We start from the raw sequence: 18,579 nt of genomic DNA on the forward strand, positions 1-18,579 counted from the left end.
CAGTCCCTGTAAGTGAGTGTCACATCACTACACCAGTCCCTGTAAGTGAGTGTCACCATCACTACACCATTTCCTGCAAGTGAATGTCACCATCACTACTCCAGTCCATGTAAGTGAGTGTCACCATCACTACACCATTTCCTGCAAGTGAATGTCACCATCACTACACCATTTCCTGCAAGTGAATGTCATCATCACTAAACCATTCCCTGTAAGTGAGTGTCACCATCACTACACCAGTCCATGTAAGTAGGTGTCACCATCACTACACCATTCCATGCGAGTGAGTGTCATCATCACTACACACCAGTCCGTGTAAGTGAGTGTCACATCTCTGCACCAGTCCCTGTAATTGAGTGCCACAATCACTACACCATTCCCTGCAAGTGAATGTCACCATCACTACTCCAGTCCATGCAAGTGAGTGTCACCATAACTACACCATTCCCTGCAAGTGAATGTCATCATCACTAAACCATTGCCTGCAAGTGAATGTCACCGTCACTACATCAGTCCCTGTAAGTGAGTGTCACATCACTACACCAGTCCATGTAAGTGAGTGTCACCATCACTACACCATTCCATGCGAGTGAGTGTCACCATCACTACACCATTCCCTGCAAGTGAATGCCATCATCACTACACCAGTCCCTGTAAGTGAGTGTCACATCACTACACCAGTCCCTGTAAGTGAGTGTCATCATCACTACACCATTCCCTGCAAGTGAATGCCATCATCAATACACCAGTCCCTGTAAGTGAGTGTCACATCACTACACCAGTCCCTGTAAGTGAGTGTCACCATCACTACACCATTTCCTGCGAGTGAATGTCACCATAACTACACCAGTCCATGTAAGTAAGTGTCACCATAACTACACCATTCCCTGCAAGTGAATGCCATCATCACTACACCAGTCCCTGTAAGTGAGTGTCACATCACTACACCAGTCCCTGTAAGTGAGTGTCACCATCACTGCACCATTTCCTGCAAGTGAATGTCACCATCACTACTCCCGTCCATGTAGGTGAGTGTCACCATAACTACACCATTCCCTGCAAGTGAATGTCATCATCACTAAACCATTCCATGCAAGTGAATGTCACCGTCACTACATAAGTCCCTGTAAGTGAATGTCACCATCACTACACCAGTCCATGTAAGTGAATGTCATCAATCACTACACCAGTCCATGTAAGTAAGTGTCACCATCACTACACTAGTCCCTGCAAGTGAGTGTCACCATCACTACACTAGTCCCTGCAAGTGAGTGTCACATCACTACACTAGTCCCTGCAAGTGTGTGTCACCATCACTACACTAGTCCCTGCAAGTGAGTGTCACCATCACTACACTATTCCCTGCAAATGAGTGTCACCATCACTACTCCAGTCCATGTAAGTGAGTGTCACATCACTACACCAGTCCATGAAAGTAAGTGTCACCATCACTACACCATTCCTTGCATGTGAATGCCATCATCACTACACCAGTCCATGAAAGTAAGTGTCACCATCACTACACCATTCCTTGCATGTGAATGCCATTATCACTACACCAGTCCATGTAAGTAAGTGTCATCATCACTACACCAGTCCCTGTAAGTGAGTGTCACCATCACTACACCATTTCCTGCAAGTGAATGTCACCATCACTACTCCAGTCCATGTAAGTGAGTGTCACCATCACTACACCATTTCCTGCAAGTGAATGTCATCATCACTAAACCATTCCCTGTAAGTGAGTGTCACCATCACTACACCATTTCCTGCAAGTGAATGTCACCATCACTACACCATTTCCTGCAAGTGAATGTCATCATCACTAAACCATTCCCTGTAAGTGAGTGTCACCATCACTACACCATTTCCTGCAAGTGAATGTCACCATCACTACTCCAGTCCATGCAAGTGAGTGTCACCATAACTACACCATTCCCTGCAAGTGAATGTCATCATCACTAAACCATTGCCTGCAAGTGAATGTCACCGTCACTACATCAGTCCCTGTAAGTGAGTGTCACATCACTACACCAGTCCATGTAAGTGAATGTCACCATCACTACACCATTCCATGCGAGTGAGTGTCACCATCACTACACCATTCCCTGCAAGTGAATGCCATCATCACTACACCAGTCCCTGTAAGTGAGTGTCACATCACTACACCAGTCCCTGTAAGTGAGTGTCATCATCACTACACCATTCCCTGCAAGTGAATGACATCATCACTACACCAGTCCCTGTAAGTGAGTGTCACATCACTACACCAGTCCCTGTAAGTGAGTGTCACCATCACTACACCATTTCCTGCAAGTGAATGTCACCATCACTACTCCAGTCCATGTAAGTAAGTGTCACCATAACTACACCATTCCCTGCAAGTGAATGCCATCATCACTACACCAGGCCCTGTAAGTGAGTGTCACATCACTACACCAGTCCCTGTAAGTGAGTGTCACCATCACTACACCATTTCCTGCAAGTGAATGTCACCATCACTACTCCCGTCCATGTAAGTGAGTGTCACCATAACTACACCATTCCCTGCAAGTGAATGTCATCATCACTAAACCATTCCATGCAAGTGAATGTCACCGTCACTACATAAGTCCCTGTAAGTGAATGTCACCATCACTACACCAGTCCATGTAAGTGAATGTCATCAATCACTACACCAGTCCATGTAAGTAAGTGTCACCATCACTACACTAGTCCCTGCAAGTGAGTGTCACCATCACTACACTAGTCCCTGCAAGTGAGTGTCACATCACTACACTAGTCCCTGCAAGTGTGTGTCACCATCACTACACTAGTCCCTGCAAGTGAGTGTCACCATCACTACACTATTCCCTGCAAGTGAGTGTCACCATCACTACTCCAGTCCATGTAAGTGAGTGTCACATCACTACATCAGTCCCTGCAAGTGAGTGTCACATCACTACACTAGTCCCTGCAAGTGTGTGTCACCATCACTACACTAGTCCCTGCAAGTGAGTGTCACCATCACTACACTATTCCCTGCAAGTGAGTGTCACCATCACTACTCCAGTCCATGTAAGTGAGTGTCACATCACTACATCAGTCCCTGCAAGTGAGTGTCACATCACTACACCAATCACTGCAAGTGAGTGTCACCATCAATACGCCAGTCCCTGCAAGTGAGTGTCACATCACTACACTAGTCCCTGCAAGTGTGTGTCACCATCACTACACTAGTCCCTACAAGTGAGTGTCACCATCACTACACCATTCCCTGCAAGTGAGTGTCACCATCACTACACAAGTCCCTGTAAGTGAGTGTCACCATCACTACACCAATCGCTGCAAATGAGTGTCACCATCATTACACAAGTCCCTGTAAGTGAGCGTCACCATCAATACGCCAGCTCCTGCAAGTGAGTGTCACCATCACTACACCAATCACTGCAAGTGTGTGTCACCATCACTACACCAGTCCCTGCAAGTGAGTGACACCATGAATACGCCAGTCCCTGTAAGTGAGTATCACCATCAATACATCAATCACTGCAAGTGAGTGTTTCCGTCACTATACCAATCTTTGCAAGTGAGTTTCACTATTATTACAACAATCCACGCAAGTGAGTGTCGCCTAATGGATCTGCCAGTGGGCGTGCACCTGCAAAACCAAGGCTTAAACAGGACACCGTCTGCAGCCTCATTTCACTCAGTATATTGACATGGATTGTGAAATCAATCATAACGCGGCAATGCCGGATTAGCAAACTCAGTATATCATCCATCTTCTGTCATTAACAGCTTGCTTTTAATTTATTTATACCTTTTTTAGTTCTGGGCATTATGTAAAGATCAATGCCATCAATCAGTGAATATATTGAGTAATTTGACATCAAACTGATCATTGTATGAGTTCGATGCAGATCAGGCTTAGATCTAAGCACGGTGTTGTGTTCCGGAGAAGAGATATGCTTACTGTTCCAAATCACAGTGACACAAATCAATAATACACGTGTATCCGTCACGTCATTTCCGTCAAGGAATTCTGGGAAGCCCAGTAACAGCGTGCAATGCAATGTGAATATGTGCAATTTTGATTCCTATTTTTACCAATTGTCGCCTATTTAATTTATACCACGATCTAAAAATGTAAAAGACAAATAACTGACACTCTCATCGACCATTCGTTACATTCCGCTCATGAGTGCCATCAGTTAATGTGTTTCCATGGAGACAGCTTGTAACGATGTCCTTCGCTTATATTGCCTAACAGCAGAGGAAATTAAACAAATATTTAGTGAAGGTTATAAATGGATGATACATCGCCTACCACTTGATAAAAATGAATGAAAGATCGATGGAAGCCACTTATTTGTAATTTCACTGATTAGAATGAAAAAAAGATGAATGGGAGCAGGATTAAATGTAACAATCCAAACCGAGAGTACTACTTTTTTTCCATAATGTCATCGCCAGTGTTTCCCTAAATGACTGTAAACCGTATCCCTCGATTGTAATTTCACAAATCAATAATTTATATCAATTTATAACTCGGATTGAAGTCATAAATTATTAAAATCATCAAATTGTCGCGAGTAGTGAAGCAAACATTTTTGAATTCAGATTTTTTAAAGGAATATTTAAGCGTTGAAGATTGCTTGATCATTTGGACAATTGCAAGTTGTTACATATAATGTAAGGTTTTATTGAATTACACTCAGTGAACAACTCTGATGAATGTGCAAATCTACAAAACTTTGCTGTCAATTTTTCATCCAATATCTAATTTCCTGCTAGCTCACCCAGGGGGCTAAAAGTAAATTACCCCCGACATAGCAACTGTCCATTATGAATACAAATCGTTACGGATTCAACGTTAAATCGACGAGATGTCTATCGACAAGTGGCAAGCACTGAATAAGCGGGTTTTATTATAGATAAACATCGTGTACATCAGTTTTGATGATGATCTGAAACGAATGTGACACCATTCGCCTCTTGCCATGTCCACACACAAAATTCAACCTCGACAACCTCTCTGTCCCTTTCCGCACACATGTATTACCTCGTTACCCTTGCCCCCACACCCTTGTGCCTTGTCTACACACATACACTCCCTCGATACCCACCCTGCGCTTTGTCTACACACATCCCCCACCTTGTACACCCCTTCACTCCCGCTGTCTCATGAATCCCGCCTTGTGTACCCCTCTACACACGCTGCCTCTTCTTCGACACCTGCCTTGGATACTTGCAGACTCGCCTCGAATCATGCCGTGTACACCTTCATACACTTTGCCCCTCCTATCATCTCCATATCGGTATCATCATTCAATAGCATTATAGTGATGCGAATAACCTGTCAGTTGCGTTAAACATGACTTTATTGTGACATCGTCCCGTGCGTGTATCACGTTGTCTGCATTTATAGGGAAATTAGTGCAAACATTGAGGAACAAAGACAGCATGATCAGACAACACTTGTCTGATCAAAACACTTATTAGAACTTGGCCACGTAACATCGCAGCCATAGCAACTAATGTCACTGTTTAGTATTTTATTACCTGTTGCCGAGGCAACGAAGAGAGCAATAATCCTGATGAATCGGCTCATTAATTACCTCGGGTTGGTAATACCACCCACATATTACGGATTATATATGTCACATTTTGCGGTTCCATTGAAAGTCTCATCAATACTTGACCTTCGTAAAGCATGTCTAGGGTACACTGTGATGGGATTGATCGTCTACAGTGTAATGCATTCCATCAATACAGCGATCTCTGTCAACTATCAACGCCTACAAATAGAACTATCATCTCGTATCTATGCTCGATCCGTGACGTCAGACACACGTCCAGAGGTCGAAGTGAGCTTGTGTCCAGCTGCAATGCGATATAGTGAAGGACTCAGAACTGTCATAATTGTTCGGGAGTGGAGACAAATTCAGGATATTGTTCCCATCACTAACGTAGAAAGAATGCACTTACTCTATTATTAATTAAGTAATATGTTGTACTTCCCAAAGGAGATTGGCGTATAATCATTTTAGCTGGAGGCATATTTTTTTTACGACTGGGAATGTATATTTATATGATCTATCGTTTTGAATTCAACCGTCCTTATTAAGTTTTCATCAAAAATAGTCTCCGGTAGTCTGTAATAGTATTACATGTCGAGGCTTAGGATTACATGGCATTTAGATGAGACTTATGTTGTCAGAAATATAAAGTCGACGTTTGCGCATTTGTATCGTAAATGAAAAATAGTAAAGCAAGTCGGAAATAGACCATTTTCCGTTTAGCGCGAGATTCCGTGTAGTGCGTTATGCGTGAGAATCGAACGTAAAAAAACATGATAAACAGTGGTCATAGCGTCATATGGCGTGAAAACATTGCATGGGATAGAAAAACCTCGAAACTACTTTTCGGGTTTCCCCACGCTTAATAAAATGCTATACTCAAATCATTCGATATTTGCGACAGACGTGCGCTTTTCACGCACGTGCTTTGAATTTATCCCCACGTGTAGGACTATGTGGATAGCACCACGTAACCCTCCATGAGGCCCCTACCTGTAATAATTCGATAACAAACACTCCCCTGGAGTAGTTTCATCATCATTAATTCTTCTTCACATAAATCCGTTTCAATCTTTGAAGCCGTACTTTAACTCAGATATCGTGTTGTGTACGAATTGCGAGATTCTAGATCTCCACAAACTGAGAGTTACTATTTAAGCACAGTCACTCTGTGATTTAAGGTAGAAGCCTACTCATGATTTTTTGAAAAAAATTGTCATAAATTGCACGCCAGTGTTCATTGGTTCATTATGTACAACCATAGAGCTGTTATTCCATGGCACCTTGATATAGCATACTTTTGTGTGTTACAGTGACGTATTTTGAGAAACTTTTCCTATTATTTTTCAAAAAATTATATTTTTTATATTTTTTTTTTATATTTTAGAAATAATTGAGAGCAACAATAAGTATCCCATCATTCACAATATATATTTTTTCAACCTATGAGATATGGCATAATATCTCTACCATAGGAACCAATGGTAAAATTGTTATTATACTGTCAAAATAGCCATTACCCACTAAAAATAATCTTCATTTTTCCGAAAATAAAGCTGGTGACTTCTTATATCCTTATATTGCCCGGATGTACAATCTATTGGAAAATGAATAAATTGTGGATATTAGAAATCATGAGTAGGCTTCTATCTTAATAATTCTATCTACTCTGAAAATTATGTGGTACCTAAGTCACACATATGCAAATACCATATAGTCTAATACATCAAGTCTGATAATAAAATAGAAGTGCACCTGACGTAGTACTCTATGAACGTGTAATTTATGCAAAAACAGCAAATAGCCTGTTATGAATGATTAATTTATCAAAGCGACGAGATAATACATACGGTTAAATTTGACACTATTCAGACAAAAAGCTTTCCCTTAATATTTGTTCATGATTTTCTGCCGATACATAAACAACAATTTAAGAACCTAAGCTTATTTGTGATAACATGAAATATCCACCTTCTGAAAATATCGAAAAGTGACATGTCAACACAGTGGAGGGCAATATATTCAATATGGTTAACTGTACTTATCCCTTGGCGCGGGGTTGTAGTTTGCGCGTTCGCCCATGCCACAGAGACTATGTGGATTCCCTCGCTTCGGTCAAATGCTCGCTGTAAACATCAGTATAAATAAGATTGTGTCGGAATCGGATAAGAGAACAAACAATTGACGGCCATGTCAGTTTGTCAGTGGCCTGCGTAATGTAACCATGAACGATGCTCAAATGCAGAGGAATTCTGGTTGTACTGATAAGACACCACACACGAACAATCAATATAACATTAGACCTACAGCCCATTTTTTTTCAAATATACCTCTAAACCTTTGTTATAATTTTTATAAATATATAATAAAGGTCACGCGACAGTGCCAATAATATCCAAATATTTCACCCGGTACTGTGTGTCGATGATTCAGTGACATGCTCAGATTATTGAGATATTATATAGTATATATAAACGCAATCCCTCACAATTCACAGTGTCAGTCTATGTACTTGGCAATTCCAAGCCTATTAAATCAGCTTGACGAATGCCTTTACTAAATGCTGGCACATTCTTCACACATATTCCTCTCCATTAGACATGCAGTATTACTGCTACAATATTTTATCTCTTTGGCGTTCAGCGAATGTTATAATATATTATACACCAGGGCAAATGATGTAAGTATATTGACTTACAGTTGGGGATAAACAGCCCTAATTTTCGGGAAAATGGAGGGTGTATTTTAGTAGATAGTTGCCATTTTGGCAGTATTATAACGTGTTTACCATAGGTTTTTATGGCAGAGATATTATGCCACATCTCAAATTGTAGATTGGTTACATAGACCGAAAAAATCATATATTGGTATGTACGGGGTAATTTTTGTTTTCCTGAACTGTTTCAGAAATCTGATTTTTTTAAAGTGGCGAAAAATGCAGTGTGTGACGTTTTTTAAAAAAATATAAGGACAAGTGTTTTAAATAACGTCACTATAAAACACACAAACAAATGTTATTTTATGGTGCCATAAGACAATAGCTCCGTTATTGCACATAATGAACCAATGAACATTGTCATACGATTTATGATCAATATTCTTAAAAATTACCCGCGACATGTGTTTATATATATCAGCGCATATAACAGTATTAATATTTTGTGTCCAAAACTGTCTATAATTATTCGTTTTAGTATTAGAAAACAGTATATGAACTTTTTTTGTCAATCTAACTTTTGACAAAACGGTGAAAATAATACGAAAAAAAGCAATTTTAGAAGCTGTTTCCACATGCCACAATGAAAACACATTCCCTCGTTAAAAAAAACTATGCTCTACCTTTAACAGTACAAATAAGTCGTTGTGTTCGATTTGGTAAATATTTGGTGTGCAAAGTGTGTGTCGGTTTATCTGTCATTGAGTAGACAATTCCCATAGACTATGTGGGTCAAATCCTCGTGTTATTTGGCAAACAACGGCTAACTCGTCAACTTGGCACGACCGAGTGTATTGAGCACACTTAATAAAGCATGAACATAAACTCGATAACTAACTGAAGATTGAACTATCCCACAAAGGTAATTTATTGAGAAGCCTTTTCTATCTAGACATGTTTGGCACATTGCCACTGTTTATTATATAGTTTTAGAGAAAAGAAAAAGAAACAGTTTCAGAAGTTGTAACACCAAAATGACAATGCGCCAATTTAGACATAAACATTTTGTAAGAAATAGCATATTAGATCAAATTAATTTGTACAGATGGTCAACACACACTCATGATCACGTCTGGCCATTAACTAAGTATAAAGCCTTACTCCAGTGAACTATAATGTCAAGCGTGATGGCTAGTCCCTGAGGGGAATATGTCCAAACCGTAACACAATAAAAGTGGATGTTGTTGTAACTCGTCCAGGCTATGGCAGCCTGTCTAATACATTTCGGTCGTTATAAATCACCCTGTAAATGGGCGTTCGAGTAAACCAGGTACGCTTCGCTATTTCACACCTGCCCTCGTGTCCATCGTGAAAAACCATTCAACACCGAAGGTAAACCCGTATGGAGTATGTCTATATATACCATGTTATATGTATTAGTTTATCACGTACGACGAATAATACAAATAACGCGCACTTTTATCGACCTAGTGAGGCGTCAACGCCCACGATCAGTTTATTGGCTTTTTGATTAGTTTGCTTACCTGCCAGACAACACGCACACAGAAGAGTCATTAGAATACTGTGATCAACCGCACTTTGTGGCTTTAAATGGGATTAATGGGTAACCTTACTCGATACCTACTCGATACAAATTGTACACAAAGTTCAAAGTTCTTCGAAGCGGTTATTAAGTCTAAAATACTCGCCCACAACTGATGGACTGGTGACATTCTGTAGCTATTCGCGGTTGCCAAGCAACGCGTAGGGTTAGTTCGCAAGGTTCACTAGAACAGGTGGTAGAGTGAAATCCACTGCGTCATCCACGCGTGACGAACGGGTTGAATCCAGCAATTTTCATATACAGTCCGTGATGGGTTGCAGCTATTATGCCAACTACATGTATTTATTGATTTATTAATGTATTTATTGACTTAACTGTTGTTGGCCTGGTTCCACTCGGATCTGTGCATTGCGCAATTGTTATGCACATGTCTCACAGGGGGGTCCAGTAATGAAATACAGTCAAGTAATTCAATCAATCAAACTCTGCCCAGTTTTAACTTGCGTAACATACGAACAAAACAATAGAAGACTCGCAATGTATTATGTTCAATCTGTAAAGTTGTATCGTAAATTAAAAATTGCACTTTGAATCTAATAACATTAATTTAGCAATGGATAACCTACGCCAGCACGTAGCATACTATTTCTCCCCATATATGCTGAATGTATGCACTCTCGTGTGAATGACCTGCCAAAGTTCAATTAGTTTACGATTGGGGGTATATGTCACGGCGACGGACGATATTGTCGAAAAATCGATTTACGTCACCTATTATACGAAGGTACAACACAGAGTTACTGTGATTGCTTACACCTGTTACAAGTTTGAACATGTTTCGTGTTCTAGTTTACTCTGAGTCAGAACAGCGTGTGTTATGTTGCTTGTCCAGCACATAACTTTTAATGAGAAGTCTCTTCGGGACACAGATTCAACATCGTTTCTAGATTCGGTGATATGACCGAATGCGGCAAGTGCTTTCCATCACTTAAATGGCAACTCTCAAATGTTGAATGAGGTCATCATTCTCAATTAGCCCAATCTAACTTTCTGATACCTCTGATTTAGTTTTTTTCCACTGATGCACACTTTTTCACAGACTTATTTTCGGTGCAAATATCAATATGATCACTATAAAAGTGTGATTGTTGTGATCCTGATTAAATTAGGATTCTGATTTGAAAAAAATGTGTGTATATTTTTGTTTATGCCCAATGAAATTAAAAACAAATACATACCACACACCGTGTGGTCATAGCTAAGTGCCTCTTTGACGTGGGTTCGACTGCTCACCTGTACAGCTGGTCTAACTTGTGCCTCTGTTTAGCGTGGTGTACGTACGCACCCTTGGTACCTCGGGACAGCCACGTTGAACTGTACATTTAGTTGGTAAGCAACACACATTCGCTGTAACAGTATAAATCCCTGTATTTGTGCACGCAGGTGCCTTTATAGCTCCTGTTCTTTCTTGCTTTGTTCGCCTTATCAATGGAGCGATCATTGGTGACCCCAAACAAGTTAGTTATGATGCTTTGTCGATTTCGCGTCACCTGACCAAAGTATACATAGCTAAGTATGCAGTCTACGAGGCCTCGTGCCAGTTGATCGCTCCAATGATTATATCGACCGAGTACAAACATCTTACTAGGTTTGCTTGCTGATGACAGATTCTTAACATGATATATATATTTCTAACACGTTGTTGGGGTCACGTGTTACTGGCACAGTAATATTTCACGTAAGTTGAATTCAATTGAAAAATTGAGTTGAAAAACTTCATACTTGTATATAGTCATCATTGCGTGGATGGTACCAGGCTATTCTACCCCACGTGGTAACATCATCACTAAAACTGATGCTATAGATTACATTTTCGGTACAAACAAATACAATTTACGTGCCAGTGGATTTAAAGGTTTCAAACTTTCCAACTATATTGCCATGACAACTGTGCAAGTTCACAAGAAAACTTCCGCTCGAATGAGCACGTCTTGTATTCCTTATCAATACATAGGATACCATCATCATGACATACATACCCACAATGCAACTTTAATAGTCGCTTTCAATTATCACAATCGAAATATTTTACCTATGCCCATAATGCACCATTGGGCGACATATGTAGCGCCATCAACGTTATACAGCTCCGGGAACTATTAATATTTGGATCTTTAGACAATTAATTAGTATTCTTTCAACTACGTGACATTGTATCTAATATATACAATAATAATCTTGTTTATATACTCAGCATACAACCATAGTATTTATGAAATTTATACTCGACAAATATTTGAAAGAGAAACTTGAGACACTAGTATTTGTAAACCTTGTATACAGATTTGTAACGAAGCAAAAAATAGTATTGCGGAGAAATAAACTTCGTGCTTGACGATCATTTCAACACTATGTTTTAATTACATTCTGAAATCATAAAACACATAGATTATGGCATCCAATATCGTATAATTATACAATACGATAGTCAACGTAGACTGCAGGGAACACAACTAAAGGTATTTTATTTTAACACGCACGGACCACTTAAGGTGACGTATTTAGTTTGCAATCGTCCCGGGTTTGGAGAAGTACAAACATAGCTTATTCTCGTTTAGGCGATAAAATACGGTCCGCATTTATCGTAAAACCGTCGACGTTTATCAACACGAATCGTTATTGCCAATAATGTCGCTACGACGAGGACGGAGACATACTAGACAATAAAACAATATTGTATACTATGTGTAGCACACTAAAGTATTTGCTGTTTTCTCGGTAATGAAACATTTGAAATGCATATTGCTTTTTTATATTGCCATTTTCTCTCGCGAGAATAGCATCACTGTTATAAGTCAAGTGTCTATTAAGTTGTCAGACCTGGAGCCTCGTGCCCTGTACGTATTAAATCTAACCCGCTGTATTCTGTCTCCATTACAGTTATATATAAATATTGGCGAATTTATATGTTTTAATATAAAATCGTATTACTACACACGCGAGAATAATAATAATGCCCAAAATAGTAAAGTCATTAAAATCATCGACAAAGCACGCATATACGAGATACACCCTTGGGGCTGCTACCTGAAATCAATACAGCCTCATATGATGCGACTCGGTTCCCGGAACCAGGTGAAGGCACAAAACAGATGTACTCATGTAGGTATTACGTGACACTCAGTTAATTCCACCATCGGGTCTTGTTAGAATGCCAGAAGCCAGTATCATTCATATCGTTAAGATGCATTTTTCATTAAAAACAGATATAACCTCAGATCGAATGACATTTCAAATGGATGGTAGTTGTTATAATTATCTGCCGGAAACTTACCGGGAGTTACAGATTTGCTTCATATAGTCGATGAACTGTAAATTTGGTGAAATAATCTATGGGGTATTTCCATCAAGTTTACTTTAGTTCATGTGTAACCGCCACGTTTTTTTAAAGTCTTATTTTTCTTTGGGTGAGTCAGGTTAGATTAACCTTTTTTTGGGAATGGTGTAATATAAGGCGAATGTAAAACTTTTTGAACGTCTCTGTGACGGTTGTTCATAAAACGCGAAACAGGAACCGGAAATTGCGTTACTGGAAAATTAATATTAATGTCGGTTTGAAGAAATACGTGTTTTAGCATTAAATATATGGTTTATGTTGATATACTGTATACCCACCTCTTCCTTCACCTTACCCTAATACCACGACCCGTTTAAGTTTTTAATTTTATCATTGAATTAAAATTATTGTAATTTGATACAGCTTAATTAAACTGTAATTAAATCGAGTTTAATTAAATTGTGATTGAGTTGCATTCCTATATACAATTTAATTGTGCTTAATTAAGTTGAAATTAAGTTGCCCTATAGATTACGGTCAGGGTTCCGCGTATCCCGCCTTGACGGCCAACTTTACTGCGGCTCATTGTTTTAGATGGTGTGTGAAAGTTTACTTGCTAATGAAAAATAAGAAAATGTTATTGATTATTAATGAATAACTTAGCTAACATGCAAATAACAATCATTTGGATCAAATAGTACCTAATTAGTCAAATCGGAACAAACACTTGGAATTCTGCTCGCAATATTGTGCCAGTAGCTTCTCGGTTTAAAAATTCACATTCCCACGTCGATTTTCCTACCTCAATTATTTAGTATTCAAAAGTTACTTAGTCTTTACTCTCGTCACCGCGGGAAGTCTCTTTCATAATGCTTCTCAGGTAACCTGAACATACATGGCTAAATGTGTTAGTGTGCGATGTTTTTTTCAATGCATACGACCCTGTACATTTCCCTGTCAGTCTCTGAAGGCGAGTACTTCAAACCAGCCATCCATGCATTTGTCTTGGCTGCGCTGTTAGTGTCGTGTGTGTCAGCTACAAAAACGCGATGTGACGTGACGATATCATGGCTGGGGTCCCTTGTTATATGTCTAGATATAGTTTGTGATAATATACCCTTCTATACAATAACGTTGATAAATGCAGTGTTATATGTAGAAGCATAGTTACGAGTCTAGACTAACAAATAAAAACTGGAAAATAAAATGGCATATTCACACACACACAAAAAAAGAAAACAAAAATATTAAAATTCCTTGTGTGCATTTCACGCTCAATTCATGATGGTTGTCATATTTTCTCATTGACATGGCGATTGTTATTTTCCGCCAATTAATACGGAGCAGTTTATACGTATGTGCACCATAAGGTAAACACACATCGCTATCACAATATTGATCTATTGAAATACATTGTTAATATTCATGTATCATACATTCATGAATACGGCTAATTCACAATCCCTTGTATGTACGCAATATAAACGTCCGTGTAATGAATAGTTTCTCTTCGGTGAAATGAAATAAATGGCCATTGCAGTCAAATATCAAAAAAATTAACAAAACGGTACAATTGAGAGCCACACAAGAAACACATGGATTAATCGAAAATCATTGAGAGCTTCACAGATCGGGGAATTCCAATGCTTTTAAGCACTATTCGCACCAATGTCTGACCTTTTCCGTGCATTCGGAGCTGTCCCTCATTAAAGAATCTAACAATGAGATTCCAGCTACGAAGGCGGCACCTATCGACGTTGGTGGTATACCTGGAGGGTTTCTCAACAGTCAGCCAATACGGCGATGTGTGAAATAGGATTACAATTAAAAAAAGAATTTTTCAGATAGAAAGAAAAATATGTACATGTAGTTAATGATATATCTGAAACGAAATAAACCGAAAATGTGTAGTGCGATTTTCCATAATTATTTCTATATTAAAACATTATTTATTCATTAAAATATAACAAGTGCGACTGTACCTAATTGCCCAGAATATATTGCCACTATATGACGTGTGCTGGTGACCGTTTCTTTGGCGGTTTGCGGTGTATCGTTAATACTATTAGTATCGACATTTGGTTAGTTTGAGAACTTAATATTAGAATAATTAAGTACTGTACTAGGGATTTCATTTTAATTGTTAAATTATATTACCTTTAAATCGCTATGAGTGTATTAAATTCCTCGACACGATTACTTGATGAGGCGGCGCTCTATGGAAATAATATAATTCGTAGTTTTGTGTTTATATTACTGACTAATTTAAATATCACCTTCGCCTATATTAAGTTTATGTTAATTTGATTATTGAATATTTTATTAGAATCACAGTGGCGACAAAGACATGTATTTACCATGCTTCATTGCTCACTATCGTGTGATAATTAATTCTTGAATTGACAAAAGATTATTAATCAAATTTTAGGTGTGCTTATCAACATAGTGGATTGTCTTGTATATGTATAGAACAATTTTAATCATACATTCCGATAATGAGATTTGCTGTTACGTAATCCCCTGACACTTGCCATTGTCGCGAAATAATGAATAGTTGGATTTTGCAATGAAACGGTCTTGATATGTTAGTCATTTAGTTATATATATATACGTATATTAAACGATGCATTTCGTATTAAAGATTCATGACTAGTGATCATACACGGGTCTTACAAAGACTCATGCGAGACGTCATTCACGATAAATAACTTTCACACCGCAAATGTGACACGGCGATATGTATTATTTACTAACTGTCAAGTTCAATTATTTCGGTATTGATTCTGTAAGCCGTCTTCAATAACCACGTTCTCCGATTGTAATAATACTACAAGTTGTTTACAGATGAAATCGATTCAACTTGACAGTTCAGAATAGACAGCATGCAACATTTTGGTTTGTTTGGTGATTTTCTGAATAAAAAAATAATAGGAAGCTAATCGATGGTACACCCTGTGCAATATTTTTATCAATAAGGATCTGTTGTCAAACAGCTGGCGCGTGTTTTCCAACACCAGGCGACAACTAGCGTGACTTCCTCCATTTAGAATGTTCGACGTCGACTATTTTTTTAATAATCATTGTCTACACTGTCTCTGACTTTCTTTGGGTCAGTGTGTATTATGTCCAGATACCACATAGTTTTGGCAGATTTAATTAAGAATTACAAATATTGTCATTACCCAAATGTCGAATTGCATCAATCTATCATCAAACTGCCTCAATTATGAAGTACATGAAGTAGCCAGTTATAGACTGATTCCACGAGAACAAAAAAAAATTCTGCTCTTCATCATTTAATACCAATGCGCTTCAAGAACCAAAACACCGTCAATCTTTGGGTAAATCCACGTATGTTCAATAATGCATCTGAATGACATGCGTATGTATGATAATCTACAGTTATTATCAGTCGTCAAATAATAGTTGAAAATCACGCCAACGCACACAACTTTATTTATAATATAATAATTTTGGTGGCTTAGTAAATAATTCGTGATATAGTGAAAATATATAAATTTATGACATTATCGAATTGTTCAAATTATTGACACAGTCATCTTTTTATTGCACCCTGCTATGATGACCACGAGTCTACAACTGCTATCACTGAACACGATCATATTCTCTGATACTCTTCAGCCCGAGTCGTCACATAATGCCATAATCCAACACGCTGTATTCCATTGATATTTGAACTAGTCAAATAACACACTTGGCGTGGCAGTCGTTTGAATGGTTAACAATGCAAAAAATAAATCAAGTACGCGTTGGTTTATCTTGATTGGCACATGACTCAAACAGCTTTGATTGTATAGATTTTTATATAGAATCAGTTTAATGCACAGCAATAAATCCCAACAAATATTTGGAAAGCAACAACTAAGCAGCTTTAGTAAAAAGAATTGTAGTCATATCGTTACATGTTTATCGTTGATAAATCTAGAATACCTAGTATTACAAGACTTCTATGCACATAGCTGAATAAAACAACTTAGACAAGTCGGACAACATCAAAGAATTCAATTTAATTACGGAATCCCCATGTCACTTTAATCAAGGTTTTTAAGAGTTATTGACGCGACGCGATGCGACGACTATACTGATATCCATGCGCACAGTGACATGAACTCTTTTTTGAAAGAGAATGCGATATGACGAGTTGACTGCAAAGATATAATCAGCGTTCGTAAAAAAAGGATTAATTCTGTAATCATTCTCCATTGGAAATGTCAAAGTAATAACACACCCATTAACTTTTTCTTTTAATGTAATTTCCCTCGCCCTTTTAATCATTTATTATCAGTATTACTACACTTAACGTAGTGGGAATGTGAGAAAGTATTACTCTTTTGTTTATTTGCACATTCTTTCAGATTATCGAATAATGTTTTTTTAGCAAAAATCAAACAGACAAAGACGCAGTTCTTCGTGGCAAAGGTTGTGTTATTTACAGTGACAGTGAAGTGTTTCAGAGACTGCAAACTCAGTAATTTCCATTAATGCATTAATAGAAAGATCCCTAAACAACTGAATATATGTGAAAGTACGACGGTGTTATTGTTCCTCCGTCAATTTATCGTATCAATCACTTTCATTGCATCTGATGATTATTTCACAAAATTCCAGTATCGAAGAATACAGGGACAATTACAATTATAATATGTAATTCAGGATTAAATAATAATTAAGGAGCTGTCTATTGTTACTCATCGATAATTCAGTGGACAAAGACAACAGGGTGGCTGAATTACGCGATTTAATCCAAATCTTGTATTTTCAAATCATAGACTATAAAGTCTGACTAAAATGAACTTGGTAAGTATTATGAAACATACTTGTGCACCATGTGTCGTTTAACTTCAGTAAGATGCATCTACACATTCATTAACACTCCCCTCACCAGCAGAACACAAACGTTATCCGAAAGTTTACAATTCCCTATCAGATAGCTAACGTGTGTTAAGTCAGGTGCTGTGAATTTACATAATGATTTTTCCTTTTCGTCGACCCATCAAAACCCCCACCAGTGACCGAGTAATACTGACTTTTTTATTTAATCCATGGCTCGCATCAGAGTATGCAATCAAACTGTATATGTATGTATGTTGTATGTGTATTCTCATATACTAATGTCTAGTATTGACAACGCAATTATGTTTATTATTACTGATAGATAGCCAGTAGAGAACTGTCTCCGGGGAAGTAGTTTATCTTTACTACAAAGCTCGCACCTTAGAGTGACGCGATAACACGTGTAACCAACTATCAGGGTTTGACGAGCGAGAAAAAAAGCTTTGCTCCCTGACGCCCTATCTAAAGGGTTATTTTTGGATAGTAGCTTTGAGATGCCGACGTCTGTCTTCTTGTTTCAAGAAGCGATGGACGTCTTCAAACACATCCACCCGTGCACGGCAATGAAATATCTGTAGATACTTATAGATATATCATTTATAACTGT

At 38.3% G+C, this 18,579-nt stretch overlaps 1 protein-coding gene across 1 annotated transcript in view; it reads right to left on the reverse strand.

The window, feature by feature from the left end:
* The window catches only part of LOC102801935 (protein inturned-like), a 65,441-nt gene extending 54,127 nt beyond the window's left edge, over positions 1 to 11,314 (reverse strand). The window contains exon 1 of the mRNA XM_085497666.1: positions 11,075 to 11,314. Coding sequence (XP_085353792.1) covers positions 11,075 to 11,163 — 89 coding nt within the window. The 5' untranslated portion in view covers positions 11,164 to 11,314. The remainder of the gene's footprint in view (positions 1 to 11,074) is intronic.
* Between the last annotated feature and the right edge of the window lie 7,265 nt (positions 11,315 to 18,579).

Source organism: Saccoglossus kowalevskii, chromosome 4 (genome assembly GCF_978046115.1).
Source record: "Saccoglossus kowalevskii chromosome 4, keSacKowa6.1, whole genome shotgun sequence".
NCBI lineage: Eukaryota > Metazoa > Hemichordata > Enteropneusta > Harrimaniidae > Saccoglossus > Saccoglossus kowalevskii.